At 38.8% G+C, this 23,940-nt stretch overlaps 2 protein-coding genes and 1 pseudogene across 2 annotated transcripts; 2 read left to right on the top strand and 1 right to left on the bottom strand.

The window, feature by feature from the left end:
• The first annotated feature begins 2,720 nt into the window (after positions 1 to 2,720).
• Positions 2,721 to 4,188, top strand: LOC143626927 (large ribosomal subunit protein eL15y-like). The gene is made up of 3 exons (XM_077096860.1): positions 2,721 to 2,894; positions 3,489 to 3,686; positions 3,777 to 4,188. Exons 1-3 carry the CDS (start codon positions 2,778 to 2,780, stop codon positions 4,020 to 4,022), a joined length of 561 nt encoding a protein of 186 aa, XP_076952975.1. The 5' UTR covers positions 2,721 to 2,777; the 3' UTR covers positions 4,023 to 4,188.
• Positions 4,189 to 4,385: 197 nt separating this feature from the next.
• On the bottom strand, positions 4,386 to 18,383 carry LOC143625757 (QWRF motif-containing protein 7-like). The gene is made up of 6 exons (XM_077096014.1): positions 17,589 to 18,383; positions 17,270 to 17,508; positions 17,090 to 17,179; positions 16,939 to 17,010; positions 4,516 to 4,551; positions 4,386 to 4,430 (listed from the first exon to the last, which is right to left on the bottom strand). The coding sequence occupies exons 1-6, from the start codon at positions 18,163 to 18,165 to the stop codon at positions 4,386 to 4,388; spliced, it is 1,059 nt and encodes a 352-aa protein (XP_076952129.1). The 5' UTR covers positions 18,166 to 18,383.
• Positions 18,384 to 21,293: 2,910 nt separating this feature from the next.
• On the top strand, positions 21,294 to 23,392 carry LOC143628513 (nucleolar GTP-binding protein 1 pseudogene; annotated as a pseudogene).
• The last annotated feature ends 548 nt before the right edge of the window (positions 23,393 to 23,940 follow it).

The following is a 23,940-nucleotide window of genomic DNA, read 5'->3' on the forward strand; positions in this document are numbered from 1 at the left end:
GCGGGGACAGGCGGAGTCCTTCACCATTGGGAGGCATTTCCTGCGGGACCAGCTTGCGTACTGCGCGTAAGGACGTCACGTCTCTGAGCATGGTTGGTCCTGCGGATCCAGTTGGTTTCTGCGCAGACGTCCCTGTTTAAGGTGAGTCTTGCGGGTCCAACTGGGCTCTGCTGGGACCTACCTCTTCACTGATAGAGCCCAATTGTTTATTGAACGGGTTAAATGTGACAACTTAATGCCTGAATACTTTGATAGGAGTTTGATATATATTGTAAAAATATAAACAAACCAGAAATTAAAAGAAGATGTTGACTAAAATATATATAAAATTTTGCTCCAAAAAATTAATCATATAAAAAAGAGCCAATCACATCTTGACATATCAACAAATACGGCAAACAAACTAATGTTGCACCAACCATCACTTTACACGTGATTTGGCACCAATAGAACGTAAGCACCGGTGTTCTAGCATTCACAGAGCCTAAATGTTGTCAACCTGGCACCCATAGAACTTTAAACAGCTAAACACATATAATCAAGCACCCACAAAGACTAAACACTACAATCAAACACCCATAAAGTCGCAGCCTAAGCGCCGTTTATTGGCACCGACATACCCTAAACATGAAAGAGACAAAATTCTGTTACTATTTATGAATTTACTTATATATTTGCCAATGATCTCTAACCCAAGTGGATAAGACGAGACACCTAAAGACTTCATTAAAATCCAGAGGTCTTAGGTTCAAGTCCCGCTTGTGATAAAGCAGGCGATTTCAAGTTGGGGAAGTGGAGTTTCTCATCTATGGCCGGTTTCTTCTGGCCTGGACTAATGGGGTGGACCTGTGTACGAGCTTCCCATTGGGGACGTGTGTTCTGTACTCGAGAAACGGTGATGACCGGATAAGCCAATTGTTGTCAATGATTCGAATTGCTCTTCCGAAAAAGCTATAAGCTTATTTGTTATGTAGATTTCCCTTACTAATATCCAACATTTATTAACACATTTAAAACTATACATGTACAGAAAAATCGGTTTCAGCCAAACCACTCCCCAAACCTAATTAGACCGTCGTATAACGGTTCACTCATTTCACAATCAAACCGTTTTTTTTTTTTTTTGCCTCAAACCGGTTTTGATAAGTTTGACAAGTTCTACGTTTAAAACAATTTCTAACCAAACCGGTCTGGGTCAAACCGGTTTTGACTCTGCAAAACCCAAACCGGTTTGTTTTAGAAACCGGTTCGGTTTAGAGAAACAAAAAACGGTTATGTACACCTCTTTAAAACAATCTATCTATTCTAATAAATAACTATTCATTCTTGCCACTTGTCAATCTCTTAGTCATCCTCACATTTTTTTCAACCTATTTTAATATATGGTCCTTATCTTTTAAACCATTTCAATATATGATCCTTATCTTTTAAGTCAATTTAATATTTTTATTAAATGTAAATCCTAACCAATTCATTTATTAACATTAATTATGAAATAATAAAATATCAAGATTGAAGTTGAAGGCCTCTTGGAATAAAACTTTAAACTCACACGTAACTGCAAATTAAATAAAGTAAATGTGCATCATTGTTGAAGAATTTGGATTTTTATGGTAAACTACAAATTGTTTTTAAACTTGGATTCGAGCAGCAGTGCATAATTTTTTATATGGCTGGTTTCAAATTTGGATTCAAATTTTTCTCATACGCATTTGAACTTAGGAAAATGTGTATTTTTCTTAATTTTCTCCAAATATTATGTATAGATATTGCAAACATGGAAAATACCTATTATATATATCTTGAATATTATAATTATAATCCATATGTATAATGATTTACTATATGAATTATTTGTCATTTATTTATATAACTTTTTGTGTAGTATAAAGGGTTTTAGCAATAAGAAGATCAATATTAAATTTTCAATATTTTTTTCCATAACTCAGACCAAAATGGTTCAGAATTATATATTTTATGGCTTGATTTATACTTTTTTTATACCTCAAAATATATTTAATATTTAATTTAATATACCTTATAAGACAAATTAATTACTAAAAGCATTCAAAACTTTAAACCAAAAAATCTGTTTCAGTCTCATTCAACTATTTTCGTTTTTCAAAAATCATTTGGGATATTACTTGTCACATTATCATTTATCTAGGATTGGTGTGTAGTTGAAGAATCTTATTTGTCACACGGAAAAGTTATACAAAGACATATATGTTACCTTATCAAAAGTTATAAAGAGACATAACTAAAAATTTTGATTTTTGATAACCAGTACATATCGACTAATGCAATCACAAATGTAGTGTACAAGGAAGGTTTTACTCTCTTGTAACATATTTGTGTAATCGCAGTTATGTGATTTCTATAATATTAATGTAAATTGTAATTGTATTAACAATATATAATCATGATGTTGAATGTATTTCACTTAATGTAATTGTTAAAGTTTAAAACTTTTAACAATTACCCGTGTTGGGCCCAATAATATTTGACAGTAATAAGTAATAACCCAAACAAGTCGACAAGCCCAAACAAATAATAATCCTTTAAATACCAAACACCATAAAACCCTAATAATCTCTGACGCTCATTAGCAGCCCTAGCTGTGCCGTTCATCAACAACAATGGGTAACATGTTCTCTTCAATTGCATTATGATCTATTCAATTTATTAATCAATCAAATCTATTATTATTATTATTATTGTTAACAGGTGCTTACACTTACGTATCTGAGATATGGAGGAAGAAGCAGTCGGATGTCATGAGGTTTATGCAGCGTGTCAGGTGCTGGGAGTACCGTCAGCTTCCTTCAATTGTTCGGGTCACCCACCCGACCCGACCCGATAAGGCCCGCCGTTTGGGTTACAAAGCCAAACAGGTAGACTTATTTATTATTATTACATTACATTTGCATATGCAGTATTATTATTTAGATCTATGAACAGTTGCACATACATAAACTTAATACGTATGGTGTTATAAAAATTTATTTGTTATGGATTTGTATTAAATGTATGTTAAAATAAAAATATATACTTGTTTTTTATATCAAAGTTTTGTAAAAATAAAAAGTTAAGATTAGCTAGCTGGCCTAATTAGTTCTGTTAACAAGTTGTGCCAAAACTCATAAAACTAAGTTTATTTATTTATTTATTACTTATTTTACTTGTTAGATTTAATTTTATTTCTTTTTGTTATAATATTTATGTATAGCAAAATCTAAATTATTTAACTATTAGTGTCATATTATAATATTAGTTTTTTAAAAAAATGTATTAACTATTTCAAAATTTTACAAGTCGGCTTCAGGTCGACAAGTGAAGCTTGGTTTTGTTTTTTAAATAAGTTTATTTTTAGGCTTTAACTTGATAGGGATGGTTTGTTTATGTTTTTGCTAGCGCTCACTCAGTTTATGAACAGCCTAAAACAAAGCCATTTGAGTTGGAAATACATTGTTTTATTGTTATTTTAGGGTTATGTGGTCTACCGAGTTCGCGTGAGGCGTGGTGGAAGAAAGAGGCCAGTTCTCAAGGGTATTGTGTACGGAAAGCCAACCAACCAAGGTGTGACTCAACTCAAGTTTCAACGTAGCAAGAGGTCGGTTGCTGAAGAACGAGCTGGCAGGAAATTGGCCGGTCTCAAGGTTCTTAACTCATACTGGCTCAATCAGGTATGCTATAATAATATCAGTTTTATAACGTCATCAACGCGTTTATACACAATTTTGGTGCTAAGTACAAGTCTGTAAATTGTAATGCAGGACTCAACTTATAAGTACTTTGAGGTGATCTTGGTTGACGCGGCTCATGCTGCGATCCGTAATGACCCCAGGAGCAACTGGATCTGCAAACCGGTTCACAAGCACAGAGAGCTTCGTGGGGGGACATCTGCTGGTAAGAAGTACCGTGGTCTGCGTGGTAAGGGTCACTTAAACCACAAGCAACGTCCCTCGCGAAGGGCAACATGGAAGAGAAACAACACTTTGTCACTTCGTCGATACCGTTGATAAGTTTAAGGTTTGTTATTGCTTGTTATTGTTTGCTTTATCTGTTAGTTTTAACTTTTAAGATTCTGTTTTCGAGTTCAGAGTGTTTTTGGTTTATTATTGTCGGAACCGAGTTATGATTTTGTTATTTGAGATATTTTATGACTTGTTATGTTTTGTTTGGGTATATTAATTTGTTTCTAGTTTTATTACAACCAACTACATTGTATAAACATAAAACATTGAATACACTGAGAAAAAAAAATTAAAATAGTTTTAGTTCACCGTTAAAAGGCGGTTCAGTGGTGTTCTAAACTTCTAAACTACAACACGAGATATAGGTTGTTCGTCGGCGGTGCGAACACTTGGCCGCCATCACTGTTTTCAGTTTGTTTGAATTAGTTGTCCTCTTAAGCTTCTCTCTTTTGCCTGTGTAATAATAAACATTTGTTTATAAAGTTAAACTTAAGTTTATTTCTAAACTAAGTTAAATGAAGCAGTGAACAGTCAACACCTTTAGAGACACAACATTAGTCATCCATGTTTGTAGCTCGGCCAATAACTCGTGCAGGTTCCTGGACGGATCGTACACGAGATATCGCTAACAACGCAGGTGCGGAATCCCTGCGCAGGTAGTTACGAGTGTAGAGATAGAATCACACGAGCAATAAATCAAACACGTTATATTGATAACCGAACACGTGACTCACGGTCACTATTACCGAAGATGACACGTAACAATACGAAACACACTGAAACAAACCCTAAAACGACCAACCCAAACTGTTTCGTCTGAAACAGTTTATATACACGACAACTTCGCCATAGGCGAAGTTGTCAATAACTTCGCTGATTCAACAAGTTCGCCATAGCGAACTTGTTGACAACTTCGCGCATTACAAAACAAACATAAACAAAACATAATTACATTACAGACTCGATTACAAATGCTAGACTATGAACTACTGACACACATGTACCAACAGACTCCCCCTTGGCAGTAGCTTCATATCTTGATCTTTAAATCTTGAGTCTTGTAATCTTCACCTCTACGCGTGCGCCCCTTCTCTCACACATACCGACACTACCCTTTGATATTTCCTAGCTTGATCCTTCCAAGCAGGAATGTAGAAGATCTTCTTCTCGTTGAGCACTTTCAAATCAGCCTTCGATAGATTAACAAGATGCATCGGGTCGTACACCCGAAGTACTTCTTGTTCATCCTCATCTTCCATTACCGCCTCAGCTGTCTCACAATCCACGTACCACCATTTTAAATCTTTTAGGACGTTCTTGGGCATAACTTTCATCGGTACTTCTTTCAAATGACGGACTGGTTTATACTTCATTACCATCCAAGGTTTGCCGTCAGCCCTCATTCCACGATCTTTGTCTTCTATCAACTTTCCTTTTTGAGGCTTTAGCAGTTCAAACTTTTTGTCTTTAATGGCTTCTTTCCAGACGATCTTCCCAATGATTCTTGCCATATCATCATTACTTCTATTGATCAGCCCCAATCTCGCTAAATTTTTCACCTCACATTCTGGTAAGGAATTCAGAGATCTCAACAATCTCTTAAAGTACTGAATGCCGTCGTACCGTTTGATCACAAATAGTTTCAGTTCTTTGTCGTACAACCAGCATATGATTCCTTTCTTTGACTCTGCATAGCCCTTTATATTATAAGTCTTTCTGAACATCGTTGGCACTGCAGGCTTCTTGGTTTTAACAAACCACTGAGCACAGCCTTCTTTCCAGTTCGGCTGCTCCTCCCATACTGTATCTTCTATCACGCTCTCATCCCCCAATTCTGATCTCTCAACAGCTGGAATCTCATGTTCCACTGAATCATCCACAATCTCACCTTCTTCTAATACATCTTCCACATTAATCTGTTCTCCAATCCTCTCAATCTCATCCATAGGCAACACGTCATCATCATCCATCAACTCATCGTCCTCCTCCTCATCCAACTCCTTCAATGCATCAATAACGTCTTCCACATCAGCGTCGTCATCCACAACTACAACATCATCACCAGCTGCATTTGTAGACTCCCCCTCAGTTGTGGAGGCTCCAAGAGCCTGAGAGGTTCTTGGCAGCTCATCACCTGCACCTGAAGGTGCATTGGGATCATCGTCATGATCTTCTCGTCTTTTCGTTCTCAACTCATCGCCCCTACACGTCTTCTCCCCCTGAGATGCCAAGTAATCCTTGAAGGCATCTATTATTCGTCCATGTTCAACCAGGAGGGCAGCTTGTAGTCGATTGGATTCCACTAGGCGGTCAATAGTCTTTGACTGTTCAGCAACAATCCGCTCTAGCGAAAGAATCCTCTCGGTATCTGAAGTAGGCAATGGAGTTGGAGGAATATTAGCAGAAGTGACCGCAGGTGGTACACTTGGTAACCCTGCAGTAGAAGTGATTGTCGACTCCACAAACCGTGCAACTACCACCGGTGGATTAAGCGGTTGAGGTGGTAGGGACACAATTGTTGGTGCCGACGTCTCGATCGCTGTTACCTGTGCAGTAGTAGGAATAAGAGACATACCAGATAAGGCAGGCGGAGCAAAACGTACTAGTCTTGACGATTCTCCAGCTCCCGAACCTATCCCTCTCTGTTCTCTTCTTGAACGTCTTAGCACAATCTGTACTGCCTCCTCTTCATCCACTTCATCCTCATCCTCCTCCACGGTTCTCGGCCTCTTTCCCGTAGTCCGTTCCCGAGACACCATAAGTCTTCTTGCCTCAGCAAACGTCTCGTCTAGATCAGAGTCAGCTACCGAAGTAGCTGCTCTGGTAACATCCATAAACCGAGGACCCGAGACATCCATATCAAACAAACCATGTCCACTAAAAGCAGCATCTAGATCAACATGTTCAGCAGTGGACATAGCCTGAGATATAGTAGCTGGCACAGCAGCAGAAGATACAACAGGCGCAGCTGATACAGCATGAGGTGCTGCCGCCTGATGTGGTTGCGGATCCCTGAACTCGTCCCCTCCTGCAGGAACATACTCCGGGTTGATGAGATACCCGAAAAGTGGAGTATGCCTGGGACGCCGCTCAGGGTTGCTACGAGTGCTCGACGTCCTGCACTGAGCAAAGATACGTTTTGTTACGCACTCAACGTATCTGATAGGGCGTCTTTGCGGTATAGACGGAGCGACATGATTAATAATCATTTGTAGAAACCGAGGATACATAATAAATCGCTCGCGCGCCGTCGCCCGTCTCTGACGATCAATCTCGTAAAAGATTAGCTGACTAAAAGAATATCTGCGGTTGTAAGTCAGCGCAATCATGGCCGATTGCATCGTCGCACCCATCCCGTCTGTTCCTGCCTTTCTGCCGGACATGCATACTATTAACACATGCATCAGAAAGCGCCATTGATCCAGCAGAAAGCCTTTCCTCCTCTGCGAGTCCCCCAGCGGACCCGAATAACCCATCCTTAAGTAAGCTTCGTCACGGAAAGGAGCTACGAACTCCGTTGGGTCGTCTCTCGTTTCATCACCGAACTGCAGAGCCAACCGTATGTCTTCCGAGGAAAACTGTATGTCTTGACCATTGACAGTTGCTCGCATCACTGGAGGCTCAGGTCTGCAATCATAATACACCGTCTGCCAGAAATCTTGAATGTTGGGCAGAGATATGGGTAGTGTATTAGTGATCGCGTGAAAAACTCGTGATCGTTGGAGAAATGTGATAATCTCCCTATAGTCTTCAACGCCTCGTGCGTCTGGATCCAAAGTGATATATTGGTTATGGGCTGGAAAGAATTGTCGTTGCTCATCACCATCATCACCTCCAGCACCTCCAACAGCAGCCATATCTGCATAAAACAAATCAAGTTAGACAGTGTGTAAGCGCTCACAAGTCCGCTAAGTACCACGAGCGAAGTTGTGATTAAATTTATACAGGCGAACTTATAGGTGAGGCGAAGTTGGAAACAACTTCGCTTCAACTATAATTTCGTCTAAAAACTGTTAAAGAAAAAGGTATAGGCGAAGTTGATGTTAACTTCGCCGAATCACAACATCGCCAAAGGCGAACTTGAGTTCAAGGCGAAGTTACGGATAACTTCGCCACAGGCGAACTTAAGCTTCAAGGTGAAGTTACGGATAACTTCGCCACAGGCGAAATTAATCTCCTGGCGAAGTTGTGGATAACTTCGCCTAAACCTTAACTTCGCCTGAATCTGAAACGGCGACTGTTCAGATTCAAGGTTTAGATCCGATGTTTTCGGACCGATTTTGACGATCCATCAATGAAGAACGGCATGGATTAATGATATTGAGACGTGAAGGACGTCCATGAACACGTAACACAAAGGTGAAAAACTTGGTTTTGAAGGTTCGACGACCCGAGGTCTCGAACCAGGTAAAACTATAACGAACGAGTAAGTTTGTGAATGTTATTGACAACACATACCGTGAATAAACACTAGAAACAGAAATCAAAGATCGAAAACGGAATGAAAACAAGATCGCCGGATATAATGGTTAGATTATATGTTCGCCGGAAATTATTGAGACTATGGTACTGTTACTGTTTCAAAATCTATGTATAGGGCAGAGTTGGTTCAGGCGAAGTTACGGTTAACTTCGCCAAGGCGAAGTTAAGCACAACTTCGCCGAATTCAACAACTTCGCCCGTAATTTTCAAAATCAGCCCTTTAAGTTTGAATAATCTAGAATTTAACCTTATAAATTACCAAAAAGAGTTAAACAAATATGATCAAGATCTAGTAACCAACAATAATATAACTACAAAAAAAACAAAAAACTTAGAAAAATTTTAACGAAATAAGGGATCAAATTTCAGTCTAGTCAGGGACCACTACGTTTTAGAAAAGATCCTAACAGGAATCATACTAACGATGTGACTGTCACTTAGATCCGTGTTTAGCTGTATTATGACATAGAGACACAGGTTGTAAGCATGTAAATAACGTAAATGGTTTTCATCGTTTCTGTGATACGGATTAAGGTTCAGTTAAGCTCAAAAGTTTAAGTTGGCAACATCTCAGAGATAATGATGTCTTCTATCTATTCTCAAAGCGTATTTGGCTATACCCAAGTCACCCCGAATTGACTTCGACCCATAATGTCTGATTATCTTGTAGATACTTTATGTCTGCCTCCCGTTTTCTTCTAACTCCAGACTTGAGAAGTCTTGATTGTTACTATGTCTCATAAGTATTTAAAAATATACACGTATATATATATATATATATATATATATATATATTTTTTTTTTTTTTTAAATCAAACATTTTTATCGACTTCGGAGTACTAAATCACTGCAAGTCCCGAATCTGGATCACTGCAGTATCTTGAAATGCTTTCTTCACGGGAATCAGAACACTCACGGGCTCGTGTATGACTGGGTAGTCGCTTTTCTGCCTATCCTTCGAAAAGATATGTATGAACACATACAAAACTCTTAAGGAGTTTCCACGTAAATTCGAGTAAATTTAAGTTAGTATCACATACACTTTTACGCACCATAAAAATTACCATGACATACAATGACTGTTCTAAAGCCTTTTAAGCCTAATAACTTCACTAGTTAAGCACACACGATCAGTATATATATCATTTTCCAAGGTTGGATCAATTTTCTGTTAAACACAGCATAGAACTTCATACGAAGTAACAGACTCGAAAATTAATTTCATTTCCCTTAAAAAAAACTTTAAATTCAATCGCCCCAATCACGTCAAAGTCGTCAGGTAAACGGCTATCCTGAAGATCCAATGGATCAACTGGACCGACCACATACAAGTATGTGTCCTTCTTACTAAGTATGACCGACTAATTTTCAGCAACTGAAAGAACACACGTCATAGCTGCCCCGGTCACTTTCAGTCTTCCAGTTAATGGCTATCCTCATTCTCTACGTTGAAACGAGGACCAAAACATATCCTAGGATATGTCCATCAAACTGAGGTAACCGACTAATTTTAAGCAAAAATGACCCATGTTTTTTTTTTTTTTTTTTTTTTTTTTTTTTTTTTTAACAAAGACATGGTTACTCGGGATTGATCATCCCGTTTAGCTCAATTAGGTTTTGAAATCTGGATTTATCAAACGCTTTTGTAAACAAGTCAGCAAAATTTTCAAGTGTATCAACTTTTTCGATCTTTATCAGTTTCTTCTCAACACAATCCCGTATGAAGTGATGACGAATGTCAATATGCTTAGTTTTACTGTGCTTCACGGGATTGTTAATTACTGAGATGGCGGCAGTGTTATCAATTAAAATAGGAGTAAGTAAGAAATTCAGACCATAGTCGCGCAATTGTTGTTGAATCCACAAAACCTGAGAGCAGCAGTTGGATGCTGCCATGTATTCAGCTTCGCATGTTGAAATTGCAACTGATGTCTGTTTCTTGCACTGCCAGGAAACTAATCTTCCTCCAAGAAACTGACAGCCTCCAGTTGTTGACTTCCGACTCTGATTACAACCACCATAATCAGAATCTGTATACGCCACAAGTTCAACGTCTCCTCCCTTTGGGTACCACAACCCTAGTTTCGGCTTGCCCTTAAGATACCGCAAAATCCTCTTCACACATTTCATGTGAGATTCCTTTGGGTTTGCCTGAAAACGGGCACAAAGACAAACAGAAAACATTATATCGGGCCTAGAAGCAGTTAAATACATTAATGAACCTATTATCGCCCGATACAGAGTAGGGTCCACATCTGCGTCACCATCTGATTCAGCGCCCAATTTGTGATTGACGCAGATTGGGGTGTCATATGGAGAACTGTCCTCCATCTTGAATCTCTTCAGCACATCATGAACATACTTTGTTTGATGAATGAACATCCCATCCTTCTTCTGATCAACCTGCAATCCTAGAAAGAAGGTTAGTTCACCCATAGCACTCATCTCGAATCGTTTCTTCATGACAGCCTCAAAATCCTGACACATGGATACTCTTGATGCAGCAAAAATGATATCATCCACGTAGACTTGAACCAGTAAGAAGTCACATCCTTCTCTCTTCACAAACAGCGTACTGTCAATCAATCCTCTTTCAAAACCATTTTTCAGCAAGTAGTCCGATAACGTTGAATACCAGGCACGAGGTGCCTGATGTAACCCATATAACGCCTTGCTCAACCTGTATACGTGATCCGGAAAGTCTGGGTCAGGAAAACCCGGAGGTTGCTCAACAAACACAACCTCATCAACTTTCCCGTTAAGAAACGCGCTCTTCACATCCAACTGAAACACCTTCATCTTTTTAGATGCAGCAAACGCCAAAAACAATCTAATCGCTTCTAACCGGGCAACAGGAGCGAAAACCTCATTGTAGTCAATACCCTCTTGTTGATTAAAACCTTTAACAACCAGCCTCGCCTTATTTCTCACGATAATCCCCTTTTCATCTCTCTTGCACTTGAACACCCATTTCGTGCCTATAGCATGCACATTCTTTGGTTTTTCAACCAAAGTCCAAACTTCCATTTTTTTGAACTGAGCCAACTCTTCTTGCATGGCTTCGACCCACGAGCTGTCCTTTAAAGCCATTTGATAATTCTTCGGTTCGACTTGGCTTATGAAGCAAGAGTACAAACATTCGTTCATGATACCTGTATCTTTAATGCTTGTATAAACACAGGTGTGCTCATTCAAGCTACTTCTGGTTTGTACACTAGAGGTCACATCACCTATAACATTCTCCAATGGGTGATCTTTGTGAATTCTCGTGGTCGGAACAGCACCGACATGCAAATTGTCTTCCAAGTTTGAAGAGATCTCATCTATGGTAGTTTCAGGCTGAGAGTGAAAAGGATTAATAAACTCATCTTCAGTTGAGGCCGCAGGGGTATCGATAGGGTTTGATGTGGAAGGCTGAGATTTTTCTGTCATCTGATGTTGCACTACCTCCTCTTCCTCATCAAAAATCATCTTCGTCACTGCTCTTTCGTCTTCTTCAGAAATTTCCAAAGTAGGTACGTTAAACGACTTAAAAAGTTTAACATAGTCAAACAGCTCAGCAGGTCCATTGCTTGGTTTTGGCGGTTGGTAACTAGTAATGTCGGTGTTACAAACCACCTCCACCTTGCAAGTTGTCGTATTGAAGACCCGTCTGTTGGGAGTCCCAACAACATAACCGACTAGGATTCCCTCATCAGCTACTTCACCAAATTTCGAATTAGTCTTCAAAATCGAACAAGGAGACCCAAAAGGTTCAAGACCGCACAAGTTGGGCTTCCTTCCGTGCATAAGCTCGTAACAGGTTTTTCCAAGTCTCTTAACGGTTAACACCCGATTCAGAACATAGCAGGCTGTAGCAACTGCTTCAGCCCAGAACATCACAGGAAGCTTTGAGTCTGCCAGCATAGTTCTGGCTCCTTCAATCAACGTTCGGTTCTTCCTTTCAGCTACTCCGTTCTGTTGTGGAGTATACGGAGCGCTGTATTGATGCTCAATACCCTTCTGAAGACAAAAGATTTCCATCTCAAAGTTCTTGAACTCTGTCCCATTGTCGCTTCTGATGAATTTAACTGATTTACTCATGACGTTCTCGACTTTTGTAATTAGATTCTTCACCATCTGAGTCGTCTCGTCTTTCGTTTTCAGAAAATATACCCACGAGTATCGCGAGTAATCATCAGTTATCACCAAGCAATAAGAAGTACCACCTAGACTTTGTACATTCACCGGACCGAAGAGATCCATATGAAGTAGTTCTAGAGTACCAGCAATTGAGTTGATCGTCTTGGTGAGATGGCTTTTCTTGTGTTGTTTTCCCTTCTTGCACGCAATGCATTTATCTTCAAAGTTAAAACTCTTTAAGGGAACGCCCATCACAAGCCCATTTTTGACAATGAAGTTCATCTTACGAAGATGAATATGTCCCATTCTCCTGTGCCATAATTCTGATTCTGATTCGCTTGCCTTTGTCATTAAACAGGATTCTCCGGTGGCCATTTCAGTAGACCTCATATCCATCACGTATGTATTCGTTTCACGTGGAGCTTTCATTACTATCCATTCTTCTGGTATATGAAAACCAGGCTTCAATACAATCGCTTCATTCTTAGTGAAATGGACAGTGTATTCTTTATCACAGATCTGCGACACACTCAGCAGATTGTGCTTTAATTCCTCCACAAAGTTTACATTTTCAAGTGTCATTCTCCCATTCGACACAGTTCCTCTACCGGTAATCCTTCCTCCGCTTTCACCTGCAAAACTAACTCTAGCTCCCTGAACAGGTTTTAAGTCTTGCAACAAGTGTTTGTTGCCTGTCATGTGCCTGGAACAGCCGCTATCTACAATCCAAAGATTGTTTGCAGCCCTGTTCAACTGTTCATGCACAATAAAACAAAGAGTTAGAATCTTGGGACCCAAGACCAATTGGTCTTGGATCGATACGTCCCGTACCCTGGCTTTCTCAAGTTAGAGACTCGATAATTTCTGTAAGTCCTGTTAGGGTATCTCCTTGCAGATTGGGTGTAATGCCTTCCAAACCTTTGAGAATTGAAAGTGTTATATCTTGAGGTTTGGTTGTAAAAATGAGGTTGGTTTTTATGAAAACTTGAATTCGTTATATTTTGGCATTTTTTAAAGTTTTCATTTTTAGCAGGAACAAAATGACGCTTATTCTCATTTTTATTTGTCTTTACATCTCTAAATCTCGGTTTCAAAGGGCAATCTGCAACTAGATGTCCTAACTTGTTACATCTAAAGCAACATCGACTCTCCATTTTCTTGTCAAATGTTGGTTTGGATGTAGAGGCAGTGTTACCAGCCGTTCGTCTCACATAAGGTGGGACGTACGGATTGAGTGGAGAACTCTTTTTAGAAACTTCATTTTTATCTCCATCGGTGGGTAAACCTACCTTCTCTTTTGTCTGACCAGATTCGGACAACTTATCCGAATCTGATGAGACTGGACTTGAAACAGAAATATTCACACTAGAAACAGGCGAACTTGTTTCGCCACAGTTAACACTTGGTTCAACACTTGTAATCTTGATAGGAGTTGTCTGAGAAACCTCGAAATCAACAGATTTCTGAACACTTGGATTATAAGTATAGTTGTGGTTAAAGGGTGGTGGAACTTCGTGATGTCCGATTCCTCCCCTCTTTGCAGAGGTACCTGGATCACTCACGAGGTGATCAAGGATGGCCGAGGAATTCCTGAACTGCTCAAGTTTGCGGTTCAGTTCCACCACCTTTACCTGGTGGTCAGCAATCTGTTTATCCCGATCAGCAATCACTTTAGTTTTTTTTCTCCAAAACTTCATAACTAAGATCAATTATTTCAATTTTCTCAGCAAGTTTAATTTTTAAGCTTTGAACGTCTTTTTCACATGCTTTTATTTTAATTTTATAACTCGTTTCTCTTGCTTTCGTAAAATGGTGATCTTCTTTAATAGTTTTAAAGTCAGCATCTAAATGGACATACTGATCAGTTATTGTTTTAAGTTGCTCAGACAAATTCTTACAACTAGTACAAATAGTTTTAGGACTTACCTCGGAGCGATTATCTTTGTCATTTGCCATGAAAGCGGTTTCTTCTTCATTTGCTTTCTCAATTTCTTCAACCTTCTCACATTCTTCAGCTTCAGACTCAGCCATGTTTGCTTGCTCACCAGAACCACTTGAGCGTTGATTCCAGTTGTACTCTCCTGCCTCTCTGGTCAACATGGCATTTATCTCTCTGTTAACTCCTGAGTGTTGTGTAGGTCGACCTTGTCCTCGTTCAACCCTCTCATTTCTGCATTCCTTGGCAAAGTGCCCGTACTGTTGACAATTATAGCACCTTACTTTGGACTTGTCGAACCCGGGCCGACCACCAACAAACTTTCTCCCCGTCTTATTCATGAAACGCTTGACTCGCCTCACTATCATGGCCATTTGCCATTGCAAATCCATCTCCTCCAGATCATCAGCATCGATCTGGTCATAATCCTCATCCAGAACAGCAGGGTCCACAATCTTCCCCTGGATGTAGTTTTCATAGGAAGCAATAAATGATGCATAGACTGCAAACTGCTCTTCAGCAGATTTTACACTCATAGGCATCTTGGAATAACTATTGCTTGATGCATTTGCAGAAAAACTACTTGTGGATGCTTGAGGCTTTGAAGTACTAGATCCTCCAGCAACGAAACATACATCACCATTCGTGTTTACAGAAACGTTTCCTTCATGAGACGAGTCAGAGCCTGACTCCCCTTTAGAGTAATAAGCAGCAGATTCAGGCCTTGAACTTGAGCCTGAGTTAACCTTTGCACCATACATACCAGGGTCTTGTATCTGATCTGTAGGTGTTTCTTTTCGAACCATATTAAGCTCATAAGTTCTGAGCTTGTTCACTGCCGTTTCAAGATCATAATTAGGAAAGTCTCTGTCTTCCCTCATAAGAACGGTGTACATTTCCCACTTCGGTGGGAGAGCATCGAGAAGTTTTTCAACGATCTCTTCTTCTCGGTAAGCAATCGAATAATTGCTAAGCTCTGTCATTAGATGATAGTATCTGGTGATAATATCATCCAGCGATTCGTTCTTCAAAAATTTGAAGACGGAGAACTGGGTCTTCAAAAGTTTTACCTTCGATGCACGGATACCCACATTCCCCTCGAATCTATTTTCAAGAGCATCCCAAAGCTCTCTTGCAGAAGTGTACTTTCGGAAAGTATGGAGAACTTCTTGAGGAAGTGCCATTGTTATCGCAGCATGGGCCTTGCTTTCGGCCTCGTACATTTTCTTTTCTTCGTCCTCCATTTTGCTGTACTTCTTAACTACGTCACGGCCTTCGTATTGCATAGTAGGAGGGATATATCCATCCTGGATGCACACCCACATTTTGGCATCCTGGTATTTGATGTATTGGATGAATCTATCCTTCCATGCCACGAAGTCAGTTCCTTTCATAAGCCTCGGGGCCTTAGTGGCAGACCCCGCTTCTACTTCCATCTTGACCAAATCGGAGATATTGATCGACGACATCCTTGCAAAAACCTGAAAAAAACCTGGAAAAACAAAAAAAATATTAAAACAGCTCAGTTGGCGAAGTTAAGAATAACTTCGCTTGAAGGTTAACTTCGCTGAAAGAGAACTTCGCTGAGATCTTAAATTCGCTTGATTTGGGCGAAGTTAAGAATAACTTCGCTTAGCTCTGGCGAACTTATGAGTTGAGCGAACTTGGGTTTGAAGCGAAGTTGCGGATAACTTCGCTAAGGCGAACTTATGAAGTGAGCGAAGTTGTAGTTAACTTCGCTAATCCTTATATCTTCGCCAAAAACCCTAATTCCAGCGACGGCAACTTCGCCTGAAGAATGGTAACTTCGCCCGATGAACGGTAACTTCGCCCGATGAACAGGGAAGTTTGTTCAGATCTGTTTTCGTCAATCCAGCAGCTCCCGATCAATGCAAAGGCTTGAAAATGACTGTCAAGCACTAGCAAAACTCAATCCCAACAAAAACACGTCCCGCGAATAGGTCAAACGAGACGTTTTCTACACCCGCGTGAAATCCCGAACCTCACAATCGAGCCGATTGGCTCTGATACCAATTGCAGGTTCCTGGACGGATCGTACACGAGATATCGCTAACAACGCAGGTGCGGAATCCCTGCGCAGGTAGTTACGAGTGTAGAGATAGAATCACACGAGCAATAAATCAAACACGTTATATTGATAACCGAACACGTGACTCACGGTCACTATTACCGAAGATGACACGTAACAATACGAAACACACTGAAACAAACCCTAAAACGACCAACCCAAACTGTTTCGTCTGAAACAGTTTATATACACGACAACTTCGCCATAGGCGAAGTTGTCAATAACTATGGCGAACTTGTTGACAACTTCGCGCATTACAAAACAAACATAAACAAAACATAATTACATTACAGACTCGATTACAAATGCTAGACTATGAACTACTGACACACATGTACCAACAACTCGGTTTCTTCTTTAGCGATAATCGAAAGCCCAGTCAACAGATTACAAGACTTCTCCACCTGTTTTAAAAATGGATACGACTCGTGTAACCTTTTTATCTTAGATGAATGTGTGTTTTTAAAAAATAGAATATATTACCTCTTGAGAGAGTTTTGGGATTGTGCATTCGATGTTCTTTAAAAGAGTTGCAGCGGTGTCTAGCGCATCACGAACATCTGCGACATCTCCCTGTTAACAGAAAATATATATAGTTATGTTAATTGCAAAGTGCGCGACGCATAGCAAGTGATGTTTAAAAACTTAGGATTATAGCGACACCTTAGACTCGTGAAGCAACGGAATGTTTATTGATGCCACTGATAACTTTCTAACCCCTCGACCAACGGCTTCAAAGTTTTTAGCCTCCAATCTCGACCATTTTTCTAACAAGAACAACTGCGAGTTCATAATGTTATGCAACTTGATGTCGTTTTTGAGCTTCTCAACTTCCATTCGCTTTACCATGTTCGAGTTTCTTATCGCAAGTATCTCAAGCCACACGTTAAATAGTTTCTTCTATATAAAACATAACCATTAGTAACACATTGTCATTTTTGCCAAACATGATCTTGTTAGTTAGCTATTTAGTTAGTTAGCTCGGATTTGGTTTTAACAGTGGACATGGCGATTTCACCTCGAGCATTAACAAACCGCCATTGCAATAACCGATTATTTATCAAAGTAAAACAACGCTTATCCGCCTCTTCGGCTGTCTTTGTTTTTTTCTGCCTAAAGTACTTAAAAACTCCGCTAATTCCTCCACCGCCACACTCACCACCAACCCTGCCACCAGGACTTGGCGACTTTACAGGTGGTGTCGGCGACGGGAAAGGAGCAAAGCGTCCCGGAGACAGCGCCCACGCAAATGGAGAAGTTGGCTTTCTTCGTGGCAAAATGTTTGTCCCGCGGTCTTGTGTTGACTTATTCTTGACCGCGGGACTAGTTACTCTAGTGTTGATAGTCATTGGGTATGGAAGGTGGATCATGGAATTACTATTCGAATCCGAATCTTTATAACTTCTTGCTTTATTTGTAGATGTTGACCGAGTTTTACTTCTGGTGAACGAAGGAGATGTGTTGGGGTCGTCGCCTTTGTAACGTGTCAAGCGGGACGGAGGGCGTGTTCCAACCGACGGTGCGGAGTGACGACTACCGGATTGACGAAGATGATCCATTTGGAGTATGTTGTGGTTATTAGAAAATGATTGAAGGTATTTATGGTTGCATGGATCTTTTACCTATGACATATAATGTATCTATGTTATTGTTATGTTGAGGGCACGTTTAGCATATATTTATTGAGGTCAACCGTTGACTTGTTATGCATTGTTGAGACAACGAGACTTGAGAGCATGTCTTGCCTGATTGTTTCCTATGACCTAAGTTGAACTCATTTGCATAGTTGCGGAGTTGTTCGGTGGTAGAGCCAGTGGCGGATCCAAGAATTTTTTTTAGGTGGTGCACTACTATTTGATGTTTCAATTTCATAGAGTCGGGTATAAAAAATTTCGGTTCGGTTCGATGATTCGGGCAAAGTTCATTATATAATAAAAATATGATAATTTTTTTTTATAAAAACATAAAAACTAACAAATTTTTTTTGACGGTTTACTACTTGAAGAACAATTAAACATTTAATAAATGAATATAAACTTACCTTTAGAGTGAAATAATTCTAGGAAGAGTAGCTACTGCTGTATAAGTGTGTGTTTTATAAAACCCTAAAGTGATATATAAGGTTGAATAATAAACAAAAAATGTTCTAAAATTTGTTTCTACAGGAAATCGAACCCGCGACCTTCTGTTTACAAAACTAGCAAATTACCAACTACTCCAACGCTTGAATTGTCAATAAGATGGTTCCTTTCTAATTTATAAGGTGGTTCCTCTAGCATTTTCTATATATCAATACACTATTATTTCGGAACTCGGGTGGTTCCGGGGAACCACCCAATTGCTATATAAATCCGCCCCTGGGTAGAGCTTATGTCTCTTGGTGGGAAGTTTCGGTTTAGTTATTGGACATTGCGTTATTTAGGAAAAATCTACCTATATAATAAAAGAGTGGATTTTCAAACAATCATTTCCTATATTTTATCAAATTTCTTTAAACTGTCACGTGACATTTTGACATTTTTTTTTATTTCTTTTTCATTAAAATATTTTTCATCAAATCTCTTTAATTAACACATGACATTTTTTTTATTTTTTTCTTCTCGTTAAAATATTTTTCATCAAATATCTTTAAATAGTCACATGATATTTTGACATTTTTTTTATTTTTTTCTTTTCATTAAAATACTTTTCATTAAATCTCTTTAAATTGCCACATGGCGTTTTAACATTTTTTTATTTTTCCTTTTCATTAAAATTTAAATTAAATTCACATATAGCAAATCCTGTAAACAACCGGACTATATCAAAGGCAATTCCATTTCCATCTTTCAAACTTAAACCTAACAATTCCTATTGGCCGATGTTCTTAAGGTTTGGGATTTTTCCATTATAATTTTGTGTCTTTATTGGTTTGTTTTTTACAATTTGAATGAATATGATTATACATATACATTAAGTGTGTAATGTTTATAGAAACAATTGGGACAATGCGGACATAGTGAACCCACTCTTTGGGTATTTTTATACATGTTTGATCAACTGAATGTTTTAATTTTGATTCAAAGGAAAGAAAGTGTGGAGTTGAAATAACTCACTCAGAATATTTGTTGATTTTTCATATTAAGTTTCGATATGAAACAATCAAAGTATTAGACAACTTTAAGATTTAGTCTCCATGAAAGCTTACTAATAGCGAATTTTAAAGTTTTGTAACATTTGTTAACTACTACAAAACACCAATGTCTATTACTTGTATCATATTAGTAATTTTATGATATTAACAAAAAATGTTTGTAATTGTTTATATTGTCATTTTCTTATCGTTTATGTTTTATTAATACCCTGTGTACTACATGTGTTTTTGTTTTGTTTTTTTAATTATATATTTTTTACTAACACGTGTATCATACGGGTTCTAAACTAGTAGTGTAATGTAGAAATAGTATAGTTTCCTTTAAAAAAAAGGAAAGTCGAAACTCTTGTCTAATAAAGTAGGGTAACCGATTAAGAAAAACCGATATTGAAATAATTGACAAACTAAACCAAAATAATCGACTCAAATTTAGACCACCCCGAACAAAACTTAACCACACCACACCACACCACACCAATAAGAAACCGAATCGAATCATGGTGCCTAATCACAACAAAATTCTTTTTTAATATTTTTTTTACTGAATTTATGGAATAAGCTAATCATTTGGGTCAAAAGTTTTAGGACCACATTATATATAATAATTTAGAACTTTGGTGTCGCTAAGTCTCCATCGTATTACTTTGCGGCACCTTATTGGTGGTATTTTGTTTTTTAGTTTCGGTGCATAATGTACGTAATAAAAATTGACTAAAACCCAATTTTGTTTTGGTTTAGTTATGGTATCATAACGAACATGGCAGAAACCAACCGGATCCGCGTAAACTCATCGCGTTTTATTTTAGTTATAGCATCGTAATGAAAACAAACTAAACGTTAATTTCTACACTTATGGTACCTTAATGAACGTAACGGAAACCAATTGAATTTACATAGACTGGCCACCTCAACGTCCGGGATCGATAACGGTTGGGTTTAACCAACGATCGAGTTTTACTTACCGATGTCATCCCATTGGTCAACCTCAATATTTATTTTTTTTGTTTTAGTTCCGGTACAATAAGACACGTAACTAACCGAATCATGTTGACTTAGCATCTCAACGCTTGGGTTTTTAGTTTTATAATAGTTTAGATCTCAAATATAATGTTTAGCCCATTTTAAAGCCCATACATTGAAACCTAACTGTAAAACTAAAAAGCTTATTTATTTATTTAAATTAAAACTAGGGTTGCAAACCAGCCAGCCAGCTAGCAAGCAGCTTTAGGGTTTTAGAGCATTTGTTCAGTCGTTAGTCTATCTATCTATCCGGTAACTCCTTCAATTCTTACCATGTAATTAATTGATTGATGCTGCTTCTAGTTCGATTGGATTGATTTCGTTATATGTTTACATCTGTTCATCAACTGAAATGAATCATTTACTCTCTAGGTTTTGTTATTTGTTTCACGTTATTGTAATCGATGATGTGATTGCTGAGGGTTTTGTTAATTATTTTAGATGATTAATTGTTAAAATCTCAACCTTTGGCTCAGCTTGTTTATTATTAATTGTTAATATCCCAATTTTGACCTGTATCTGACTTTTATTTTTGCAGATATGGTGCAGTATAATTTCAAGAAAATCACTAAAGTACCTACCGGGAAAGATTTCGTTGATATCGTACTCAGTCGAACACAAAGGCAGACGCCTACGGTCGTTCACAAGGGCTACGCAATCAATCGCATTCGCCAGTTTTACATGCGAAAAGTCAAATTCACACAGACCAACTTTCACGAAAAGCTTACCACCATCATCGAAGACTTCCCGAGGCTTGACGACATCCATCCTTTCTACGGTGACCTTCTTCACGTTCTTTACAACAAAGATCATTACAAACTCGCCCTTGGTCAAATCAACACCGCAAGGAATCTTATTTCCAAAATCGCTAAAGATTATGTGAAGTTGTTGAAATATGGTGACTCGCTTTATAGGTGCAAGGCTTTGAAAGTTGCTGCTCTTGGTCGTATGTGTACTGTCACCAAAAGAATCGGTCCGAGTTTGGCGTATCTTGACCAGATCAGACAACACATGGCGAGACTTCCTTCTATTGACCCCAACACGAGAACGATATTGATATGTGGGTATCCAAATGTCGGTAAAAGCTCGTTTATTAACAAGATTACAAGAGCCGATGTTGATGTGCAGCCGTATGCTTTCACCACAAAGTCTTTGTTTGTTGGTCATACTGATTATAAGTACCTGAGGTATCAAGTGATTGACACACCAGGGATTTTGGATAGACCGTTTGAAGACCGGAACATTATTGAAATGTGTAGTATAACTGCGTTGGCACATCTAAGAGCTGCTGTTTTGTTTTTTCTTGATATTTCTGGTTCGTGTGGATACACGGTTGCTCAACAAGCAGCACTCTTTCACAGTATCAAGTCTTTGTTTATGAACAAGCCTTTGATTATTGTTTGCAACAAGACGGATTTGCAGTCACTGGAAGGAATATCTGAGGATGACAAGAAGTTGGTTGAGGAAATGAAGTCGGAAGCGATGAAAACGTTAATCGGTCAAGGTGGTGAGGCGAGAGAAGGTGCTGATGTGCTTTTGACTATGAGCACGTTGACCGAAGAGGGTGTGATTGCTGTTAAAAATGCTGCGTGTGAACGGTTGTTAGATCAAAGAGTTGAAGTTAAAATGAAGTCTAAAAAGATAGATTCTGTTTTGCAGCGTTTTCATGTGGCGATTCCAAAACAGCGTGATCAGAAAGAACGGCCCGCTTTTATACCACAAGCGGTTCTTGAAGCAAGGGCTAAAGAAGCAGAAAAAGAGAAGAAAAAACTTGAAAAGGATCTTGAAGAAGAAAACGGTGGTGCGGGTGTTTATTCTGCTAGTTTGAAGAAACATTATCTTCTTGCAAATGATGAATGGAAAGAAGATAACATGCCTGAAATACTTGACGGGCATAATGTTTATGATTTTGTGGATCCTGATATTTTACAAAGGCTTGAGGAGTTGGAGAAAGAAGAGGGTCTTCGGCAGGAGCAGGAAGATGATGAGGTGGACATGGATGTAGAGGATCTAACCCCGGAACAGCAAAAGGAGCTAGCTGCAATTAGGAAAAAGAAAAGCTTACTCATCAGAGAACACAGAATCAAAAAGAGCACTGCAGAAAGCCGACCCATCGTGCCAAGAAAGTTTGATAAGGATAGAAAGTTCACTTCTGAAAGAATGGGTCGTCAGCTGTCGTCTTTGGGGCTTGACCCGTCTAAAGCCATGGAGCGGGCCAGAAGCAAGTCAAGGGGTCGGAAGAGGGAGAGGTCAAGGGATGATGATATGAATGTGGATGATGAGGGTTCGAATAAGAAGAAGAGGTTGAGGTCATTGTCCAGGTCAGGGTCCAGGTCAAGGTCAAGACCGCCAACGGATATGGTGGTTCCAGGTGAGGGATTTAAAGATTCTGTTCAAAAGGCTAAGGCGTTTAAACTGGGTCGGGATTCTATTAAGAAGAGGAACAAAGATGCTAGAAAGGGTGAGGGTGATAGAGTTATTCCTAATCTGAAACCTAAACATTTGTATTCGGGCAAGCGGTCTAAAGGCAAAACCGATAGGCGTTGATGATGATTATGATGGCATAATTTTGGTAAGTATTGCTTACAAGTTGTGATCTCATTTATTTTCATGTTTGCACATCTGATGATCCTTTGGTTTTTTACAGGAAGACGGTGATCAGTGGTATTATTCAAGAAGTGAGAGATAGTAAGTCGTTTGGATGTTTTTTTATTTTTATTTTTCTAGTCAACTCATTTGGCTCCAACCGATGATTTGGCTTGGGCTAATACATACGCTAAGATTCTGTTTTCGAGTTCAGAATGTTTTTGGTTTATTATTGTCGTAACCGAGTTATGATTTTGTTATTTGAGATATTTTATGACTTGTTATGTTTTGTTTGGGTATATTATTTTGTTTTTAGTTCTATTACAATCAACTATATTCTATAAACATAAAACATTGAATATACTGAGAAAAAAAACCTAAAATAGTTTTAGTTCACCGGAAAAAGGCGGTTCAGTGGTGTTCTAAACTTCTAAACTGCAACACGAGATATAGGTTGTTCGTCGGCGGTGCAAACACTTGGCTGCCATCACTGTTTTCAGTTTGTTTGAATTAGTTGACCTCTTAAGCTTTTCTCTTTTTTGACATTTGCTTAAACTAAAGTTTATTTCTAAACAAAATAGTATGTAGTTAAATG

The sequence above is a fragment of the Bidens hawaiensis genome, unplaced genomic scaffold (genome assembly GCF_021521415.1).
Source record: "Bidens hawaiensis isolate Kalapana, Puna unplaced genomic scaffold, B.hawaiensis_p1.1 tig00000458_1, whole genome shotgun sequence".
Lineage (NCBI taxonomy): Eukaryota > Viridiplantae > Streptophyta > Magnoliopsida > Asterales > Asteraceae > Bidens > Bidens hawaiensis.